Genomic DNA, 20,977 nt, shown 5'->3' on the forward strand with positions numbered 1-20,977 from the left:
GTTATGGAGATAACTGGAAGGATGATGAGACGGTTAACAGGTAGATGCCTCCTGCCTAACATTTTAAGATTACTGTGTTTAGTGTACGAGAAAAGCAAGACTTTGATCTACACAGTTTGTCAGCTTACTAAAGTTGTGATTTCAAGTAGTTGCTGTAAACATGGTAGCAGATGATTAAAATATACATGGGATCTTTAGTTAAAAAAATAATTTCTTGAAAAATAAATTTAACAAGTTATAATGGTTATTAAATCTACAAGCTTTTCTTTTCTCTCCACAGTCTAGGTCAGTGAACTCTTAACTAACATCACAACCATAAACTTCTGTCCATCTTGCTAGAAATTGATAATTTTACACATAGCAGCTCTTAATGATTGTTTTTGTGGCCACAGGAATGGTTGTCAGCCTCCTTATGCAAAATTAAAAATGTTTGGTGGACAAATAAAACTAATTTAAATCGACTCCAACATGACATGATTTCACACCATGTTGAAACATGTCAAGGGATGTATCATGCTGTGGGGAAGCATGGTTTCTGTAACTTTTTTGCAGACCGACATTTCAGAAATAAGCTGTGCATTTGCAATCAGTTTCCCCTTCATTTGTACAACCATGTCTGTGAATTGGAACAGGAAGAAGGTCCAAAAATCTATTGTCTTGCCAGAGATTTAGGCCTCATATAATTGGACCATTACATCCTTATGATTCCTGTTTTTGTTTTCTGGCTAAAAGGGGCCCCGTTGACCAGTCCCGAGTATGCTGCAGCTTCTAACAGACTTTGTCCACCTTCTCTTCTGCTAAAAAAGCTCCCCTGTACCGTATTTTACCCTCTAAGCTTTTCTAATGATTCCCTCTTTGTTCTGTCTGTTCAGACATTGTTTAACATGGGATGTGATCATTCTTCCTCTACAATCAGATAAATTGAAAAGTGATATCAATGCCATAGAACTCAACAAACAACGGAGCTCATTTTGTCACTTATTTGGGATTCTATTTTGAAGCTCTTGTCTGAAGAGAGCAGAATTTGTTACATATACAATGATGAAGAGCTTTTTGTCTATTATATTAAAACCCAATGAAAACAAATATCCAGTCATAACAAAATTAAACCAAAAATGAACTGTAGCAATCTAAAACACAATCCAGAATAATACTTCTACTACACCAGAAACCTCGATAAATGAGATGCTGCTTTTTAGTATTTTTCTCTTTTATATTGTGGGATGTAAGAGCTGGAATTTTTTTCTGACGTAAATAATATTGTGGTATAATCTGAAGTTGGTCTCTCCTCTTATGCGTTGAAGCTATTGTTAGTTTTTAAGCTTTTCTCTGCTGACTCAAAACCCTCAGCAAATTAAAAAGAATCGCTCTTGGTCTGAATGAGGCTCAGAGCAAACAGCAGACTGAGTTGAGCTGAGGTATTTTGTCCATTTTTCAAACATATTAGTTTTGATGCAATCTTAACTGCTAGAACACTGAAGATTTGAACTTCAATCATGGCTGAACAGATCTGATGGTCCCCTACCAAAGCTGCAAACCATTTTCTTTGGAGAAATGCTTTTAAAATCCTTTAAATTTTGAAATAAACCAACCGTGTAAAACAAGCTTCATAATGTTTAGTTGTTTGCATATTTTTTTTGCCTTCCAATCATAGATAGATTTCTAAAGCTGGCACTAAATGAAGTGTAAATGTAGCCCTGCTGAGGCTCAAACAACATCTAAAACAGATCGATAAACATCTCAGTGGGCTAATAATCTACATGCACAGCTGTGAGTCATTCATACCTGAGCATAGCCATGGTCAGCCTCTGAGGGAACATGTGCACGATGAGGGCCCTCAGGGTGTCCAGGCTGGTCAGCTCGTGGGTCAGGTGCACCCTGCGAATCTCCTCCCCAAGCTGGAGGAACAGGATCCCTGCACAGATGGATGAAGAGTAGCAATGATGAAGATTCAGAATTTAAAAAAATAAAGAAAAGAATGATATCACTTTGAATTTCTAATTTATGTCCCATTATTTCCAGTTTGAAATATGATGGTGAGCTAGGAGAGGGAAATATTTAGCTTTGGTCTGATTTTGAGTATTTATAACTTAACAATGACAAACAAAAGCTCTGCCACAGGCTGAGATTTGGTTTGTAAAAAAAATATTCAGTGAAAGCATCATAAACTGTTCGGTAAATGGTCCTGACATAAATGCTAACAATCACAATGATTGAAGTGTCCCACTGTTTCAGTCTGCAACTAAATGCCTCAGCATTGTCCTCTTCAGAAGCTGGAGGGCTGCTGCTCAGGAGGTGAATTTGTTTCCTGACGAATCCATTAATCAGACATGACAGACGGTCTGACAGGATCATGTGGAGAAACACCGGTTTGCATTAAAAAACAATCAAATCTGTAGCTCAGATTCAGCCCAGAGTGAATGTGATTAGCTGCTGATGCTTTAGGTCAACCGGGTGATGGTGCAGCAGCAGGACTAAAACAAGTCATCACCAACTTGATCTTATGTCAAAATGCTGACTCTTTCAGACTGAATGAAGGGGCCAAAGGTCAGTGCTAAAAGGACAATCTCTATCCGCATTTAAAAGTAAAAAGAAGTATTATTACAGTTTAACAGGCTCAAAAATCAGCAATAAAAAATAGTCCTATTCTCTCAATTAATTGAAAGGAAAAAATAATAATAATGTAAATCTGACAAAATGTTTTAATCTAAAGGCTCCTAATATCAGTCAGTCCACCTGTTTAGAAATGGTTTGGTTCTATCTTTTTCGACATTTTCCCTCAATTCATCCTGACCAGAACCTTTTACCATTGAATTGTTGCTTTATTTGGGATCATTGTTGCGATTATGACCCATTTCAGATGAAACAGCAGCAATCGGATCATTTCCTTTATAAACCTGTTCAGTCGTTTTCCATCTCTCGTGTCATAAACCTTTATATTAATTAAGCTAGATAGGAGATATAGTTTTTAATCATTTGTGAGAGTTAGCATGCAGGGATATCCACTCCTAGGAGGACTGAAAGCTGTTTTAATCTTCTCTAGTAGTGTATGTACTCTATTATCTGTTTAGGATATAATTCTGGACTTTAAAGTGATTGAATGTGGCAATTTAACCATGTCAGATTGAAGTTCAGCAACCATTGATTTTCAAAGGCATTGCTGACATCTTTCCTTCTTGGAGTTATGTGAACACGCATCTGGCAACTCCAGGGCATTAAACTGAATTAAACTTCTGATTTTATAGAACTCATCCTAACTATACTCAGAAAATGTTCCCCCAATGGATATAGTTATCTTTGCTCATGAACACAGCTATTCATAAGGTATAAAATATTAATCTAACGAAATTATGACATTTATTTTACCATTTTGAGGTGTTTAGTTTCAGAATAGGAGTGGCCTGAATTTACAAAAAAAAGAAAAGGTGAAAGCTAAATCTAAAAAATCCATTCAAAATTATCTATAAGGCATAATAAATATGGTCCAAAGTGAAGACTTTTTTTTACAGCCTGATAAATGTTAAGCTCTTCTCAGTTTATATTGAAGTCAACATCTCTGCTGAGTCAGTCAGAAAACACAGTTCTCTACATATTACAGCTCAATTAAAGACAAAAACTTGGCTAAAACCATTTTATCTTACCAAAAACTAACATGTAGTGTAAACTGAATTTTTTTATTCCCTTTACTTACCTAAACAAGTAATACGATTTTGTGGTTAACAACGTTTTCACAGCAGATTCTTTAAAAGAAAACAATGTAAGTTTTAACCTTCAAATAAAATCTGAATTTTCTTTATAAAATGAAATCAGTGCATTTCCCAAAAACAGACATAAAATGTATTCTTAAAAAAAGGAGGAGAGAAGAAGGTTAAATTTATAAGAATTGATTCCTGAACAGCCGCCTCCACTGCCTGTTTCAAGACGCAAGAAACATTCAAACAACCAGATTTTTCAATGGACTACTGCATTTAATTATCATTTAGTTTTCTTTTTCTTTTCTGCAAAAGGTTTGATACAGTTACATTTTATTTACTTACACCACAATATTCTCCAGCTAAAGATGATCCAACATATATTCTTAGACCCAATAGAAGGGCTAAGATGTCCCAGTTCTCCAAACTATAAAGCAGAAGCATTGTGTCCTGACCTGGCGCCCTTAGCTTGGCTTGGCTGGATGAGCGGGCCAGTGGAAGACTTTGGCGAAGCCGGTTCATCCGGTTAAAGCCGATGGGGATGTCTGGTTCAGACATGGTCTCAAGATTTTCCGCTGAGGCGAAAGAAACTCTGTTGGCCTGGTCTGCGAGAGCCGGTTGTGTTGGGCTAAGTCGAGTCACACGGGGTGTGCGACTCTGAAACACAGATGAGAAGAAAATAACCTGATTACACAGAATAAAGCCGAATGCCGTTCTGCTATATTATTTTTTGGAGAGAAAACAGTGAATGGACAAAATATATACGTAAGTGGTGCTGAGGATTGCAAACACAAAAAGAAAAAGCCAAGGTTAAAACAACTTTAATCTAAAGTGAGTTGGCTCAGCACCAGCATTCAAACAGTTCCCTAAGAATGATCCATCCTAATAAGGAATGAAAAACATGCAAAAACAGTGGAAAGGATGTTTATGAGGTAAACTAAGAAAAAAGGTTCAATAAATGAGAGACTTCAGCAGCGTAGCCTCGATAAAACCCAACAGAAAATTGATCGAGATTAATTTCTGCAACTGGACTCAAGCAGATTACAGAAACGAGCCACAAAGTTCTCCACAAAGTCACTGAATTGGCAAACGTTAACGGTGGAAGGCCAATGACTTAACGGGTAATCCAGATTCCCAGTGATATTTCAGTTGTCTATTCTCAACCCTAAGGGAGACCAATATTGAAGGACCTCTCATTACAGCACAACCAGGTGGCACTGCAGGTTTTTAATGAAACCTTACTAACGGACATTTTCCAGCCCAAAGAGTCCAGTAATGAGCTCCCAGAGAGCCTCGAGGAAACAGACTGTCTAGTAAGGGTCTGAGATTTGTTTTCACATGTGGGTGGTGGGTGTTGTTTGACTCTTACTGTAGATGTTAAAACAGGCAGAATCAAGATCATCAGACATGCATGAGTACGCAAACATGCAGGAGACACCAAGAACCATCCCAGAAAAACATACAAGGCTAAAAGTCCAATCCTCACATGCCGCAGCTGAACATCTTTCTGGGATCCAACCGTTCCACTTAAATAGAGAACTTTCCTTCCTAGAATAAGATCTGTTAAATGTGAAGACAGCCTGGCTGAGTTACACGCGTCGCCTCTCGTATATTTGGAGATTTACGCTTTCAGAACATGTTGGACAGCCAGACGTGCTTCTTCTGCTTTCAGTCCCCCAAGAATTGAGCTACTGAAGGCAGAGGAACGCAGCAAGTGGGAATCATAAAGTTTCTGTTTAGTGAACTGTGAAGAAGAAAAAGGAGCGGATAAGGGTTAGAGACAGAGCACACCCGAGAGTAAAGACACTGGAGATGTCAAGAAAGAGCAGAAATAATAGCAGAATAGAAAGTTCAAAATAATAAAAGCACTGAACCGCTTAGGTTCAGTTTAATCTTTTTGTTTTTGGCAGTAGACCTAATCATAAGTTGACATTTCATTCACAAACAGTAAATAAAGATCAGTGAACCTTTGCTTCTCTCAGAGGACAATCATCACACACACAGAGTCTTAGCTGCAATTAAAAGAAAACTATAAGTATTTTTTTATTTTTTATTTAACCTTTATTTAACCAGGAAAGTCCCATTGAGTTAAAGTAACTCTTCTTCCAGGGAGTCCTGGCCAAGAAGGCGGCTTAAAAAGTTACATTAACATAAAACCACAGGAGACAAGACAACCACAGCTACATATCATCTAGGCAAAATTAAACACAACACAACAAGATTGGGCATACACATACAACCAAAAAGCAAAGAGCAAACAAGGCATCCAATCAAAAACAGTTGCATCTGTCAGTTAATGATGATTTTAACAGGTCTTTAAAAGAATTTATGGATGGAAGTACTTCAAGATTTAAAGTGGCTTGAAGTTCATTCCATGCTTTAGGTGCAAATGATGAAAATGCTGTTTTTCCTAGTTCAGTTCTTGTAAATGGAGTATGTAAAAGTATTTTTTCTGATGACCTAGTCCTGTATCAAAGAGATTGGTGCTGATCATTTGCTTTGTTGTTTTTTTAAGATTCTGGAATATTGATTATGAACAAAGGATTATGCTACAGTCCTGCTAAATTAACATTACACTGGCATTTAGATAACAAATTAATAGAAATACAAGTCTGTGACAGTTCTGTACCCTCTGTGCACCAGTTAACATCCATACATTTAAAGGTGATGCCAATCAAAACCTAAAAAAAATAAACTTTATTTCAGACAGAGACAAGACTGCATCAAGGCTTTGGTTAAAAACACTTCTCCTGCTGGGGTAGGCCTGGTACAAACATTAGTTGAAAGAATTCCTAAAGGAATAATAATCTTCCCAACATTAAGAGAAATTATTAGAAATGTCCTTGAATTTTTAGTTTAAAAGCAGAAACTTAAATAATTCTCTTTATGTCTATAGGCAAGATAAGCAACTAGGGAAACAACTCACATTGTCAGGGTTGGGTGGAAATTGGTTGAAGACCCAAATACAGATATTTTTGAGGAAGATGGATGAGTTCTTGCATATTTATTTGATGTGGCAGGAACAGAAGAATTGATCCAATAAACAACAAGCATGGAAATCAGGAACCAAAACGGAAACAGTCAGGAGGAAAATACAGTAGGAACGAAGTAAAGAAGAGAATCCACCACTGATTAACTGTAGAGGAGGATTATTTATGGAACAGAACCAAGAGTGAAGAAATCAGTTAATATGGAGCAGGTGTGGACAGAAGCAGCTAGAAATTATCTATAAGGGGAAAGGAAAGGGGCACTAGGGGGCAACAAAGAAAAACCATTGAAAACAGGGTTTAGCTGAAACTAGAAAAGAACTTAAATAAGGCCAAAGGGTAATAAAACTAAGATGACAATATAAGGAATAACTAAGAGGAAAACTAGAGGATGACAGAACGAACAGGAGATAACTGAAGCCATGGAAAACATAACCTAAGGATAAGAGAAAGAATAACCATCTAAAACTAGACCAGAGAAAAAATCATAGCAAAAATATTGAAAAGAGAATAACAAGGAAGAATAAAACTAATCATTCAAAAATTATATTAGTCTTGACATTACAGAATAACATAAAATAAAGCATAACAAAGAACCAAAAATGAAAACTTACAAAAACCCAAAAAAGTGCAAAAGGGCATCATGACACACACTGTCTTATAAAAACAAATCATTCCTGCTTTAACACATGGTTTGGACGTATGGTGAGTGGGATATTTGAAGAATTGCTGGTTGCTCTTCTTTCTTTACTTCAGCTTCCCTACTGGTTTTCTGAAGCTCTTAGATTTGAAGACCAACATGACAAACCACCTCTGTATTTTTTTGGCATCATGACACCTCTTTAGTTTGGGGGTAAAATAAAACTGACTTTTCACTTTAATTTTTCAAGTACTCTTTAGTTTATGAAGCAATCCCATCCATATAGGCTCTGGACATTTTACACCCTAGGGAAAGAGGAGCCCTTACAGAGTCAGCAGCTTAATAAACCATCCTGTAAGTGGGGTATTTGGACTCCACTTCATTAAGACCAGCAATTAACTTGCTATCTTCTTGGTTTGGAAAACTTGAAACCTCCTAAGGGCAGTCTGTAAATTACTGTAGGTATAATACCAATATTGTGTCTGCCTAGAACTGATCTTAACAAAATGTCCTAATCGGCCAAATAAACAAAAAAAGCTTGGAAGATGTTGCTGATAAATGATGATGAATGTACACCAATAAAGCTCTTCTTCATGCTGCCTTAATGTTTTTCCTACAACTTTCCTAAAGAATGTTTTCCTGACATAATATCTGATTTGACTTAGATAATAACACTTTTGTCAGGCGTTTCCCACTGGCTCTAAAACAGCATTTATTAAACAGCTGTTGAAAATTAACAACTTGCCCAAGTTGTTCTTGCAGAAATACAGGCCTATCTCAAAGCTCCCCTTTATCAGTAAGATTATTGAAAAAAAAAATTTTAAGAGCTAAACATCATTCTAATACTGAACAGCTGCTTCAACGTTCTTCTGTGCTTGCAACAGTGCAAAGACTATCCTTGGCAAGTTGTTCAATAATATCCGTATAAATGCAGATATGGAAGAACCCCAGTGCTTGCACTGGTATTGATCTTCTCTATCAATCAATAAATCCAAAAGGTAACACTAAAAATGTTGTTTTCTTCAAAAAACCTTTCCTTCCCGAGTTTTTTATGTCAGTGCTAAAAATCAAAACCAAACAGATCAGCGCTGCCTTTAACAGTAAAGGTTTTCTGATAAACATCAGTGAGATATTAAACTTTCCTTTTTCTCTGTCAGCCTCTCAGGGTGACATTGTTGGCTCAGGCACGTTGCTGTGGTGTTTATTAGGAGTCCTGCAGCAGCTGTGTCAGATGGCATTATTAAAAGCTCACTGCAAAGCTTCCTGTTCTGCAGTTTTAATATAGTTTGTTCATTAAAGGTTCAACAATTTGACCTCTCTGAGATTTAACTTCCTAACCTTTGCAAAATTATTTTTGTCACGACTTGATATAGACTCCAGATTTGAGAGCACTAATAGAATAAATGTGTAATAGTGTAATAACTGGCTAATAATACCCCTTTGGTTCTGGTTTTATTGAATAAGCTTAGTTCAATCCATATTTCAACAAAGAAAAGACAGTTTTTATTTTGCTGATATGAATACTCTGGTCACTGTAACTTGTGGGATAAAAAAAAAACAACAACATGTAAAACCCATCACTTAGCACCAGTGAAATCTCATGTAGTATCAGTAACCCCCAAATACATGCTGGAACAGACAACCAAGCCATCCAAGAGTTACCTTAATCTAATTTCTCTCTAGATTCTGCTGCTCTGAACTTCATAAAGTCTGCCATTTCAGCTCAGAGTTGTGCTAAACTTACCTCTTATTCCACCATCATCTTCAGGCAATATTTGAAGCAATATCAGCAGGTCACTCTGAATGTAACTACTCCTATATAAGCTTCCCAGCAGCTAAAACATGAAGTCTTGATTGGTGAAAACAGCTGTGCTCATCTGGGATATGCTAAACCCAACCCACCCAGCTGCCAGACCCCCACAGATTTCACGGACATTACTGTACCTCCGCATACCATGGTACATGGCATTCCTTTCCTTTTGAACGGATCACTGAGAGCAAGTGAGGCTCCAAGTGTCAACCAGCATGTTCTGCTGTGAGCCTCTGTGTCGCATCTTATGAAGAGGCATTTGTTAGCGAATGTTTGCCTCGTGATGTGAGTGGGCGATCTTAGCACCTGAGGTAGCAGAGGCAGGTTGAGGAGTGGACAGATGCAGGAAAACTTTAATTTAGATCCTCCCTTTTCACATATCAAAATGATTCAATAAAGGGGGCTTGACTTCCAGATATTCTCAAGAGCAACCATGCATGTATACATGATGAGAATATCTCTGTCTCCTACGTCCCAAAACTAAACCTCAAACTACTCACTGACACACCCATGTGGGGCAATTAGTAACTTTTATTTAGCATTCTATTTGTTAGAATAGAGGAGGCTAAAAACAATAAAAGCCACACTTTTGTGCATTTTAGTATTGTATAATAACCTAAAGAACTAAAATCTGTAACCACTGGTTGAACTAATTCTTTCTTTCTGAAGCTACATGCTTTTAAGTTTTTTTGTCTTTGAAAAAACTGAATCCTTCACACAAATTCAACCATTTGATCACCTCTTAACAGCCCTAGCTCTATTGGCAGATGGCAGCAAAGAGCCGCTGTGTGATTCTGGCCACAGGCAACATAGTGCTGGTTGGGGAAGACTGTAGCCATCAGACACTTTAAGCCTTTTAGAGGCAGAAAACAATCAGCGGTTGGTTAGGGAATAGTAATTTTCCTCCGAGCGTTATATCAACAGCTGAACAGCACAAGGGCCTCTGAGGCAGCCATATGAATGGGTTAGAGATGAGCCTGCTCACTGGGACAGATATGGAACCACTAGGGCAGGGAAGTCTTTTTTTGTATGGAACCTGCTATGGTCATACATTAGCCTTTAATAAGACACAGGAACAGAATTCAAAATTGTTTTCAAGGGCTTCAAGAAGAGGCTTAACCTTCTGAGACTGTTAGACGCAAACAGATAGTTTTGTTGAACACTTAAGAACAGCTTTGGGTTCAATTAAAAAGTGAGATGCATTAATAAAGCTGTTCCTGACCAGTACTGGTTCCAGATTATCTTTAAGGGCTGACCAACTGCTCTGATTTTCTTTATCATTTACAATGCGAAGTATTAGGATTTACCACATAAAGGATTTGTGAGATGTTGTCCACATATAAATTAGTCTACATTTCCCAAACATTTATAATGATGTTTACAGAGGGAAATAGTGGAAGCTCTTAGAAATACCAAATATCGACGAGAGCCAATCACATCAGACAAATCTGACTGAATGATGCATCTCTAAAACAAAATCACATTAAAACAGACACAAACGTTTGATGTAGATTTCACTGATTTGTGTCCATATGACTTCAAACCAGGCTGCAGACGTCCATCCCACCGGACATTACAGATGCAAGAATCCAGTCTGCATCTTCCTGTCAACAAGGAACACCAATCTGCCGTGAAGCTATAGTGAAGCTGAGCAGATGGGATCAGATTTCCTTTTGATGCAGCCTCACATTCTCTCTTTTAACTGAGCACCAGCTATAGAGCTGCTTTCACAACTTTCATCATGTTTCTTTGCCAATGCATGCTTCTCAAAGTATATAAAACCAATAAATAGATGGGTTCAGTTAGCTTTTATTTTTTTTACTGTGCAACATTTTTTTTCACAGTTTGTGGAGAAAATGCTAATGCATTAAGCTGTGCAGGGACAGATAAACAGCCTCAAGGAGGATTTTTCAGTCTGCAGAGTAATCTAAAGTTAAGTTAAACTGCATAAAGGAGGGAATAGCTTCAGTGTTTAGTTTATTTTTGCTGGCGTGACACCAATATGCTGACTATAATGCCAAGATTCGAAGCTTTGCTCACATTTAAAATATTTAATAGTGTTGCAGTTAAAATAAAACAGGGTCCCACGTCATTGCAAATGAATTTAAAAGTTGCTTCTTTAAAAAGTTGGAGAAAAGCTTAATATGGTGTCAAGACAGATGTATATTTACAGGGATTTTAGTAGTGATCTTCCATCAGGTTTTTCACTAAAGAACCGCATTCATGTCGTCTGTCTGATATTCAAGGAAAGGAATCTTGTTTGGTAATCAGCCAGCATCCACCTAAAGAAAAAGCTGCATTTATTTTAGAACAGTAAAAAAAAAAAATAAGTTTTTCTAAATGTTTAGGGACGTTTATAAATCAGCATGTTCTCCTTTGACTGGCGTTTAGCTTTATGACACTAATCATCCTAATAAAATGAAATCTTTTACACCAAATTGAAAGAAATAGCTTTTTATTTTTAACAGGTAGCATGATTCTTATTACAGTTCACCTTTCTCATGTCCTACTAGACTCATCACCTCACCCTTTGGCATATCTTTAGTTTAAAAAAAAGGGGCAGAGACTTGTTTTTAATAGCTGGAGTGCTTCTGTAAGTCAGAATATAGTCTAGTTGTATCATAAGCAGTGGTTTGAGTGGTCGGTGCCACAGCCCCACAAAATGATCCTAACTGGTGGAATAACAGAGGATTACAGGAAGGGTCTCTGCTAATTAATACAGTTTTACCCTGTGATTAACAGCCTCTGCTCTGATGGAAGTGGTTTGATTTAGGATGACAGGAATTTATAGAGAGAGTTCCTGTAAGTATCTACTAATCAGGTTATTATAATCCTTCTGGAGAGGTCCAGATCAGCCACCCAGTCCAAAGCCTCCAGCCGTCCAGGTTCAGTTCACCACCAATTTGATGAAGTGAATAACAGCCATTATCATTAGATTGCATGGCTTCTTTAAGAGTGTGCAAGGAGAGCTTTAGACAGGGCATGAGAGGCTAATGTAGAGAAACAGGCCACCAAAAATCGACTTCTTACAGATGATTGCAGGTTTCAAGTAACATCGACAACCACCTGGTCTCTCTTAGCAGCTTCAGCTCAAAGAAAAACACCTTTCTAATGCTCATCCACCGCTGACCAGGGCTGACTGCTGAATACAGGAGATATTTAAACATGTTAATGATCATAGGGATAGACGGATACAGTTTATTTTAAGGCCAATTGGTGATACCAATTGTTTTGACATCAGTCTATCCGATCCCAGATATGTGCTGCCGATTTTTATAGGGCTACTTCTTGAAGCCAACAGTGCTTTTCCATCCTCTATAATGATAAAAACGATAGTAAATGTTAAAGAAGTTCAAACAAAAAATAATAAATAAACATTTATCAGCAAGCCAAACAAAAATATTTTTCGTGTATAACAACTTTAATTTTTCTTAATTTTTTGAAGCCAATACAAAATAGACAAAACAAAAAAAACCACTAATATTGGTCCAAAGAATCATCCGGCCAACGATTCGGTCTATCTCCATGTGATACTGATGTTTAAATAAATATGTTAAGTCTTAAATCTGATGGTAAAGAAAATTTATATCCTAACATTCAATTGTAGTAGAAGACTGCATGACAAATTCTTTCAAAACAGTTTTTGTGATCTTGCAAAAATTTAGATTCCTAGTTTCCCTGCCCAAAACATTCACTAACATTTCATCTCGTTCTTGTGAAAGCTTTCTATAATCTCCTCATGCTTAACTGGATGATTCTTCACACTCCTGAGGGTAGTCGTTATGGTTTGATTGTAAAAGCGTGAAGCATGAATCCCTTACGTTTAGTAGTTGAGAAAAAGGCAGAGATCTGACTCAAAGCCAAAAAAAAGGAAAATTGATGAGTTCCTCCTCCAAGAAAAAAAATAATATTATGTCAACAACATTGTTGAGAATCAAATTATTTCTCTCCTGAAGGATTCCTTCTGCTGTGTCACTTTTTAGTGCAACTAGAATAATTAAAATCAAACAGTTGCCTCCTTCAGGGTTTACTCCAACATAAAGAAGGCTGATGAATAAGTGGAATACTGCCAATGGCTTTCCTTATCTGAGCCCACAGTTTGGAACATTCCTCTGAATTAAATACTCTGTCGAAGACAGGAGACAATAGGCTGTGATTACTTCAGCCACTCCAGACAGAAAGAATAGAGATGTTAAAATGGAGCACTAATGTTTGCCCAAGTGCGGCTGAGAGAGAAGAAAGGGGGAGAATTATGCAGCACTTTGCTCTATTGTGTCTTTGACGCTGTCAGCAGCAGTTACAGGCGGCTGCTGGAATCTGTTCACCCCTGTGGACAAGCTGACAATCTCCACCGCCCGCCCCAGGATGCAGGAGAACACGTGAGTGTGAGTCTTAAAGCACGCTTGAAATATTTGCATAATCCATCCACCTTCAGTTTCCATGGCCACTGCAGGTCCATGTATGCATTAACGTGCGTGGACGCGCATCTGTTACTGCGCAACAGTCTGATAACCTATGTCTTTTTGCACAGGAAGCGCCATATCTGTTTGTGTGGATTTAGTAAGCAAGAGAAGCAGGGTAACATCAAAAGGGAAATAAGCAGGGACTATTTATTAAAGAGATACACACATGAGCTCAGCAGTGCTGTGCTGCAGGGGCTTCTATTGCATCAGTAAGGAGAAGAGGCTGCCTGGCTCCCAGAGAGGAAGGAGAGGGATAACCAATCCTAAATGAGCTGCAGACCAAAAGTAGAGGGAGATGCAAAAAAAATGCAGCTTAAATGTTTGTCATCAGCTGCACGGGAGGGAAATGCTGAAAGCTGCTAATGTACATTACAGAATTCTACAAATTTCAGCCATGTATTTAAAACATGTTAGCTATTCTAACTATCTATTGGTTCATGAATTAGCTTCGTTTCACAGTTTAAGGAGCAGCTGTGAGGCTTAAAGAAAAAGCCCAATCTGGATTCTGTTCGCAGATATAAGGTCAAAGCACAGAACACCTCAGGGAATCCAGTCTCCATCAGGTTCAACATACCGGTAGTATTTTTTTAAAGGGTCCCATGCATTTTGTTTTATTTATTTTTATACATGAGATGGAGTATTTTTTTTTTAGAGTTTTTCTTTTAATCTAGTTGATAAGTGTGTAAAGAACATTTATGTTTGAAATCTTTATCTTAATGTTAAATTTAGTTTATGAAATTGGTAAAATTTCCTGTTCTTTTTTTTTTTTGGTCACAGCTAATTGTTTGAGATCATCTAAGAGTCCAAGAAGTGATATACTCTGACCCCCCACAACTCAGTATTCTGGTCAGAAATCAGACACTCCACCTGGGATAAAAATGACTCATTACCTTCGTTTGGTAAAGAACTTTTGGCAGCTAGTTGTGTTTTCTAAACCACGTCTAACTGCATGTCGAAAACAATGTTGATCTTCATGAATAAACATTCTGCCCTGGTTCTTATTTCCATATGCTTACATAACTATTGGAAGCATAATACATTCTAGCATAACACCTTTGAACCTCTATAAATGGAATCCGTGCAGATAGTATTTATTAATCTGGTGACTTTGTTTTAAATTCCCAAACGTAAATTCTCTCCTGTGCAATCACAATCTTCTTATTCCTTAATATATATATAAAAAAAAGTTAAAACAAACCACTGCACTTAGTTTTTCAAGTTCGATGACATTTTGCTTCCCATCCACAAAAAATTCAAAATGTCTGGAGTAGTGTTGAGTTTGAGGCTTTACACAATAGCCCAACAAAAGCCTTTTATGGCTTAGAAAACATGCAAACTGAACCGAAAACAGGTCCACCCCTTTGCAACGAGGAGTCGTTAAGGACGTTAATGGCCTGCAAATTAACCCAAAACTGGCCCATGCCTTTGTGGTGGGAAGTTGTTAGGGTCGTTATTGGTCTGGCTAAACTGGCGCAATGCTTTGACCACCTGCATGACAGGCTATTCCTTAATGATTCAGGCTAGTGGAGCCTTTAATGAAAGCAAAACTAAAATGATTGTGTTTGGTGATCGTACCCCTCCGAGTGGGTTAATTAATATTCTTGCTTTATCTTAGACAGTTCCTTTCCATCAGTTGTCAAGTCCAATTACATTCATATGCCAAAACTAAATATTACAGTCTTCATAAAGACCTTGCAACTCACATCCATGCTCTTATTACCTCCAGATTCAATTGCTTTAGATCCTTAAATTTTAGACTTTAAAAATTGTGTCTCAGTCTTTGAAGAAGACTGTGTCATGCCCACTTACAGCTATGAGAAGATTTTGTATTTAAAGTTATCCAGGCCAGCTTTTGTGTCCTGCAGACTAAAATAAATATAAGACGCGCACATTATTTCTATTTAAGATTTGTGAACTAACACAGAGTCCAGCTCCTGTTTTCAGAAATATCTTAATTCATCTAAGTAGACAACATGGTGTAGTAAATCTCTGCTCGTCAATACAGGAAAGCAACGTTAAGATAAACCTCCAACACTGAGCTATACATCATCCTGATCAATTGCTTTATCTAATACAGCAAGATAGTCTTCATCTTTCTTTCAAAACAAAGCTGGGAGGAGAGGGAAGATGGGTCAAGATGGATGTATATTTCTTTTTTTAAGCTGTGTTTGATTTTTAAATCTGTATCCTAAAGATAAATCACTACACCAACCAAAAAATAGACCACCCATGTTTCCAAGCTTGGATTTACCTGTTAATTCTTATACAACAACTCAAAATTACTTCTCTGGTTGGTGAGACATAGAGCTAGGCAAAACAGCAAAATTGTATCCTATGAATGTTTTAATAGAAAACTTTTTATAAGTTTGTATACTTTACTAACCTATGTAAACAAAATTCATCATCTGCAATATATAGGCATGAAGAGACAAGCAAAAGTGTTGCAAAATGGCTAACTTCTCAAAGCCTTATATAAGCTTTAGATGCTTACTGGGGCCATTAGATGGTGAGCAACTATCTTGAACAAAATTATCTAGAAAGATTAACACACTGTTGATAGTAGGGGTGTCCCAATATGAAAAACTAATATCGGATTTAATCAGCTGGCACCTGAAATTTCCGATATTTTCAAGCTGATACAAGCTCTCTGCTTCTGTTAAGCTTTCTGAAACTTATAGGTTAATTTTACATGGTTCACTTGTTTTCATGCCTTTTGTTGTTGACTTTTGTTCCCTGTTTTAACAATATTACTTGGTCAAGCCCTTTCTAACATTCTAAAATATAAAAATAAGTATTAAAAGTACATACGATTTGTGCTAATATTGTAACTGCTCATCTTGAAGCTGCGATATGAGTTTCGTATCAGAAATGAAAAAATTGTATTGGGACTTCTGTGGTCGATGGCACCCTGCCTTTATAAAGTAGCCTTAGCAAAAATGATTGTAATAAAAGCATAGATAAACTAGCCTAAAATGCTTTAGGTAATGGGTCTCAGTTATCAGTATATCATATGCATATCAAATCATCAACACAAATAACAACATCATTCATTACTAACAACAATAGGTGTTTAACCATATAATTAATGAATGGGTTACATTAACTTTAAAAAGGAAAGCGGAGTGTTTCTATCAGCAACAGAATATTGGATATTTAGATACAGGCCAGTACACTCCAACTTTGGTTTTTTGCATGATTTTGGACTGATTTCTGATATGAATATAGTAATGGAACATCCCTAGCATTTCTCTTGGGACATATTGTCAAAATTGAACCCCTATTCCATTTTGTAGAACTAGCTACGTAAACAAAGCATCAAACTTGATTCTCTCCATAATGACTCAGGGGGGATTTGACTGGAAACATGTCACATACCTGAAACAACAATAAAATCTGCCCATCACTAGATATGTTCCTGCTGCATAGGTTTAGAAATTAGAGTATATTTCGGCTTATGTTATTTAAGCTGAAATCATTTATGTGCAGAATGTTATCAATTTGTGTTACTTAGCCTAGTTTTAGAGTAAATTAGTTCTATTGAAATTATCGCAATTTTAACACTGCTCTTTATGAATAAAGCCTCCTAATGTCATGGCTATTGTAGAACTTACAATTTTTATTGTCGGCCTAAGATAAAAACTGTTAGTTATAACAAAGGGAGCTTCTATTACTACCCTTTTTTTTTTTAAAGCTAAACACTACAATAAGCCATTAGAGATTTGTCAATATCATCTATTGCTTTCAGAAATTAACCTGCAGGCCATATTTTCACAGCAAACACTTTTTAAGAATCAGGGCGTCTGGTTTACATACAAAGTCTATGGCACAGAGGAGCGTCCAACAGCACGATGCAGGTGGGGGCTCTTGCAGCATTTCCAGCATCTACAGCAACTGACGCTGGAGTTGCGAAATCTGAATATTTGCAGCTGCATAGACTGATTCAGAAGCCAGACACTACATGGAAACCTCAATCGCTTTGTAGAGCTGTCAATATAAAACTATGAAAAATGGATCTAAAAAGAGGTTAAACTCCACTGTTCATCAAAAAGGAGAATGGATCTCTAATCATTTCTGCTCCACAAAATTATTTTTCACTAAATTGTAGCAAAACAGTTTATAACACCTATAATACCAAAACCTGATAGCAAAAATTTTAGATTTTACATTCTGATACTTGCAGTTTGCAAACACGAACCTAAAAATATGCTTCATATTAACTTTCAGCTGTTACGAGTGGCAGCATGACTAGCTTCATAGAGCTTTCACTAGGGAGTCCCTGCACTAATACCAGTATTTGAAGGGCCTGCTGCTCAGAAAAAGAACAGAATGTTGAAGTAGGACATTATTCCTGCTGAACAAACAGCAAAGAAGATATTTTGAGGGGTAGTATCTCGCTTAAACATGCATTAAAACAATTTATCTAACTCCTCAAAGTAAAAACAGCATAACGTCTGGATTGCAAGGAAAAGAACACGGCAGCTTAACATCCGGGGCGCCGAGCATCTAAAGCAGCAAACATCCAAAGGGTCTGACATCCAAATGCGCAAGCATCTAAGTTAAGGCATTGGATGCCTTTTTAACACAAAAAAACGGGGTTGTGTGAATGTACCATTACAGAAAGGAAACTATGTTACCATACTTTTAAGGAGCTACAGTTCCATCACACACCTTGTTATCATTCATCATGTTAGCAACTTTTACACACATTTTAGGTAGTAAAATGTCTACCTGCTCTCAATTTTAAAAGTGTGTTGATGAGCTTAAACGTGGGCCTAAGATAAAAACTATCAGTAGTAACAAGCAAAGCCTTCAGTTATGCTTTATAGCTTGATCGATTAGCATCAGGCTTTTCATGATTTATTGTGTCTAAATAAGTCATGCCTTAATCCTCTTCTTACCAGGATCGTTAGTGGTGTAGCACATATAGAAGGTTAAATGGTAAATGGCCCGCACTTATATAGCGCTTTTTCAAGTCAGAGGACTTGACCAAAGCATTTGACACTACATTCAGTCATTCTCCCATTCACACACACTCTCATACACTGATGGTGGCAAGCATGGTGTCGACAGCTGCTCTGGGGCTCATTGACAGAAGCAAGGCTGCCGTTCACTGGCGCCACCAGTCCCTCCGACCACCATCAGTAGGCAATGCGAGTGAAGTGTCTGCACAACTCTGTCCCTCTTGCTGTGTTTGCTCTGTGCAACCCCAACACTGACTCTTTCCCCGTGCGATTAATAGATTTTATTTTGTATTTTACCCTAAATGTGTTTTAATTTGTAACTACGTCTCTCCTGTTAGAGTCATGAAATTGCTGCTGAATTGCTGCGCAGTCAGGCTAAAATAGACATGTTGTCTAATTCAATGGGATCTATGCAAGCCCCATTGCGTAAAATCATGTCATAAAATGTCTATTGACTTTCAATGTGCGCTAAACGACACAACCTTATCTGACACCGTTTTCTGTCGGATCGACACAAAATCGGATTCAGTGTTTTCTGGCCTTAACACAGGTGTGTCCCTTTCCCGTTGATTCCCAGTGATTTCAAATCAACTGAAATTTTCCACAGGTGGACTACATTTGACTATAGAAACATTTAGTGGAAACACTTTGAACCACAAATCAGTTTTGAGCTTGATCACAAAGGCTCTGAATACTTGTGTACATTTGATTTCTTTAGGTTTTTGTGATAAATTAGTAAAAAACTTAAAATGTTTTACCTTTTATAATGGGGGCTTTGGATTTTGAGGACAGAGATTGCTTCAATGCCATCTGGAATGAGGCTGTAACAACTAAATTTCGAGAAAGTACAGCACTATGAATACTTTCCCAATTTTCTTTATAACCCAGTGTACTGCTTGGATACCATTTTTGTCGTATGTGTAAGTTTGGCATGCCGGTAACATTTTTCCTGATGTATAGCCTTCCACTGACCTAAGTTTAACAAGCTGTAAAAAGATTATATTTTGAAGGCTACAGGGAGAATGAGGGTGAACAGAAAAAATCAGTAGGGAACACCGATATAGAGGATGGAACTTGGAAACATTTACTGCTGGCTTTAGATTTATTTATCCTGCCTCATCCTTTGACATTTTAATGTTAGTTCCACCAAACATTTTACATGACATTTAATCCCAAAGCAGCAGTTTTTCCTTTTTGTTCCATCATAGAAAATCCTTTGGCAGAGTTCACATTCACTGTGTCAGCATAAGCTCCGCAAGAAGCATTTAGGTATCGAGTCATTTTATGGTTAAGATGCTGAAAGCTGCAGAAAGAGCTTTGGATAGCAGATACTCTACGACATTAGATCAACAAACAGGTCAGAGGGTAAGTATTTATTCAAGGTTAAGGTGAAATAAACTATAAATAACAGCTTTTCGTTCATTTTTGTATCAATTTGCTGCTCTGAGAGGAAACAACCTTGAGAGAAAAAACACAGAATTTAAATATAATCTTTAAACTAAAGGTTTAATCTAGCAATTTAAGTTTAAAGTAGCTGCTTTTCAGTTAATAGAAATTAGGAAGTTTTCAAAAAGCGCATCCTTAGACATCCCAGAAATCCTAAATGTTTCTAACAGTAAGTGGACAATAAAATCATCAATGGGAGAAGCCAAAGAGAATTACAGTTTTAGCAATGATGTTTTAGATCAACTCATCCCATTTTACTGGATTTCCCTGTGGATCTTGCTTGTTATTGCTACAATTAACTTCCAATTACGGTAGTATATTTCAGATAGGCCACACTCTGAGAAGCATGGAAGTGATTCAAAGATCCTGGACGCAGACCATGTGTTTGTAGCAGAGTGGGCGTGAAGCTGGCGATGACTCAACACAACTCATCCCGTCTCCCACATTTTCTGTCAATGACTAAAATGTGTAATTGAGTCAAGATTGCATTAACATTAGCAATGAAAAGATGAGGGGATGAATAAATCCTCATCTCGATAACTGACTTTCACAGCTGTCTCCACATGTGAACTATGGGTGGAACAGAGCTCATCCTCAGCTAATCAAACCCCAAGTGTAATTACCCAGAGGGATGAACACCTTCAAACTCACAACTGAGGCATATTTAGTTCAACTTTATTTTTTTATCATGCTAAAATAACGTGCTACATGCGCAGCAGATGCAAAACGAATCAGAGTTCATTAATTCATAATTTACCAGGGTTAAATGCCCGGTGAAATTATTTAGGATGCATCAAGACTAGGGCAGCCATTAAAACCTAATTAATCTATTCAACTGTTGGATTACTCTAAATTTCTTTCAAATTAAGTTCCCTTGATTAGCAGCCTTTTCCTATATTACCATGAAGGCCAATGTGTTTGATCAATAAAATATTTAAACGCAGTATATTTGATAAAGTTCACACACTTTCCCTAAGT

General features: G+C 37.2%; 1 protein-coding gene across 4 annotated transcripts in view; it reads right to left on the bottom strand.

Annotated features, from left to right (window-relative positions):
* The window catches only part of LOC119775962 (SRC kinase signaling inhibitor 1-like), a 141,795-nt gene that overhangs the window by 33,537 nt on the left and 87,281 nt on the right, over positions 1 to 20,977 (bottom strand). For all 4 annotated transcript variants that reach the window (XM_038274135.1, XM_038274136.1, XM_038274134.1 and 1 more), the window contains exons 4-5: positions 4,148 to 4,349; positions 1,786 to 1,915 (exon numbers count right to left, since the gene is read on the bottom strand). In XM_038274135.1, the coding sequence (XP_038130063.1) occupies positions 1,786 to 1,915; positions 4,148 to 4,349 (332 nt within the window). The remainder of the gene's footprint in view (positions 1 to 1,785; positions 1,916 to 4,147; positions 4,350 to 20,977) is intronic.

The sequence above is a fragment of the Cyprinodon tularosa genome, unplaced genomic scaffold, assembly GCF_016077235.1.
Source record: "Cyprinodon tularosa strain WSP-4 unplaced genomic scaffold, ASM1607723v1 ctg90, whole genome shotgun sequence".
Lineage (NCBI taxonomy): Eukaryota > Metazoa > Chordata > Actinopteri > Cyprinodontiformes > Cyprinodontidae > Cyprinodon > Cyprinodon tularosa.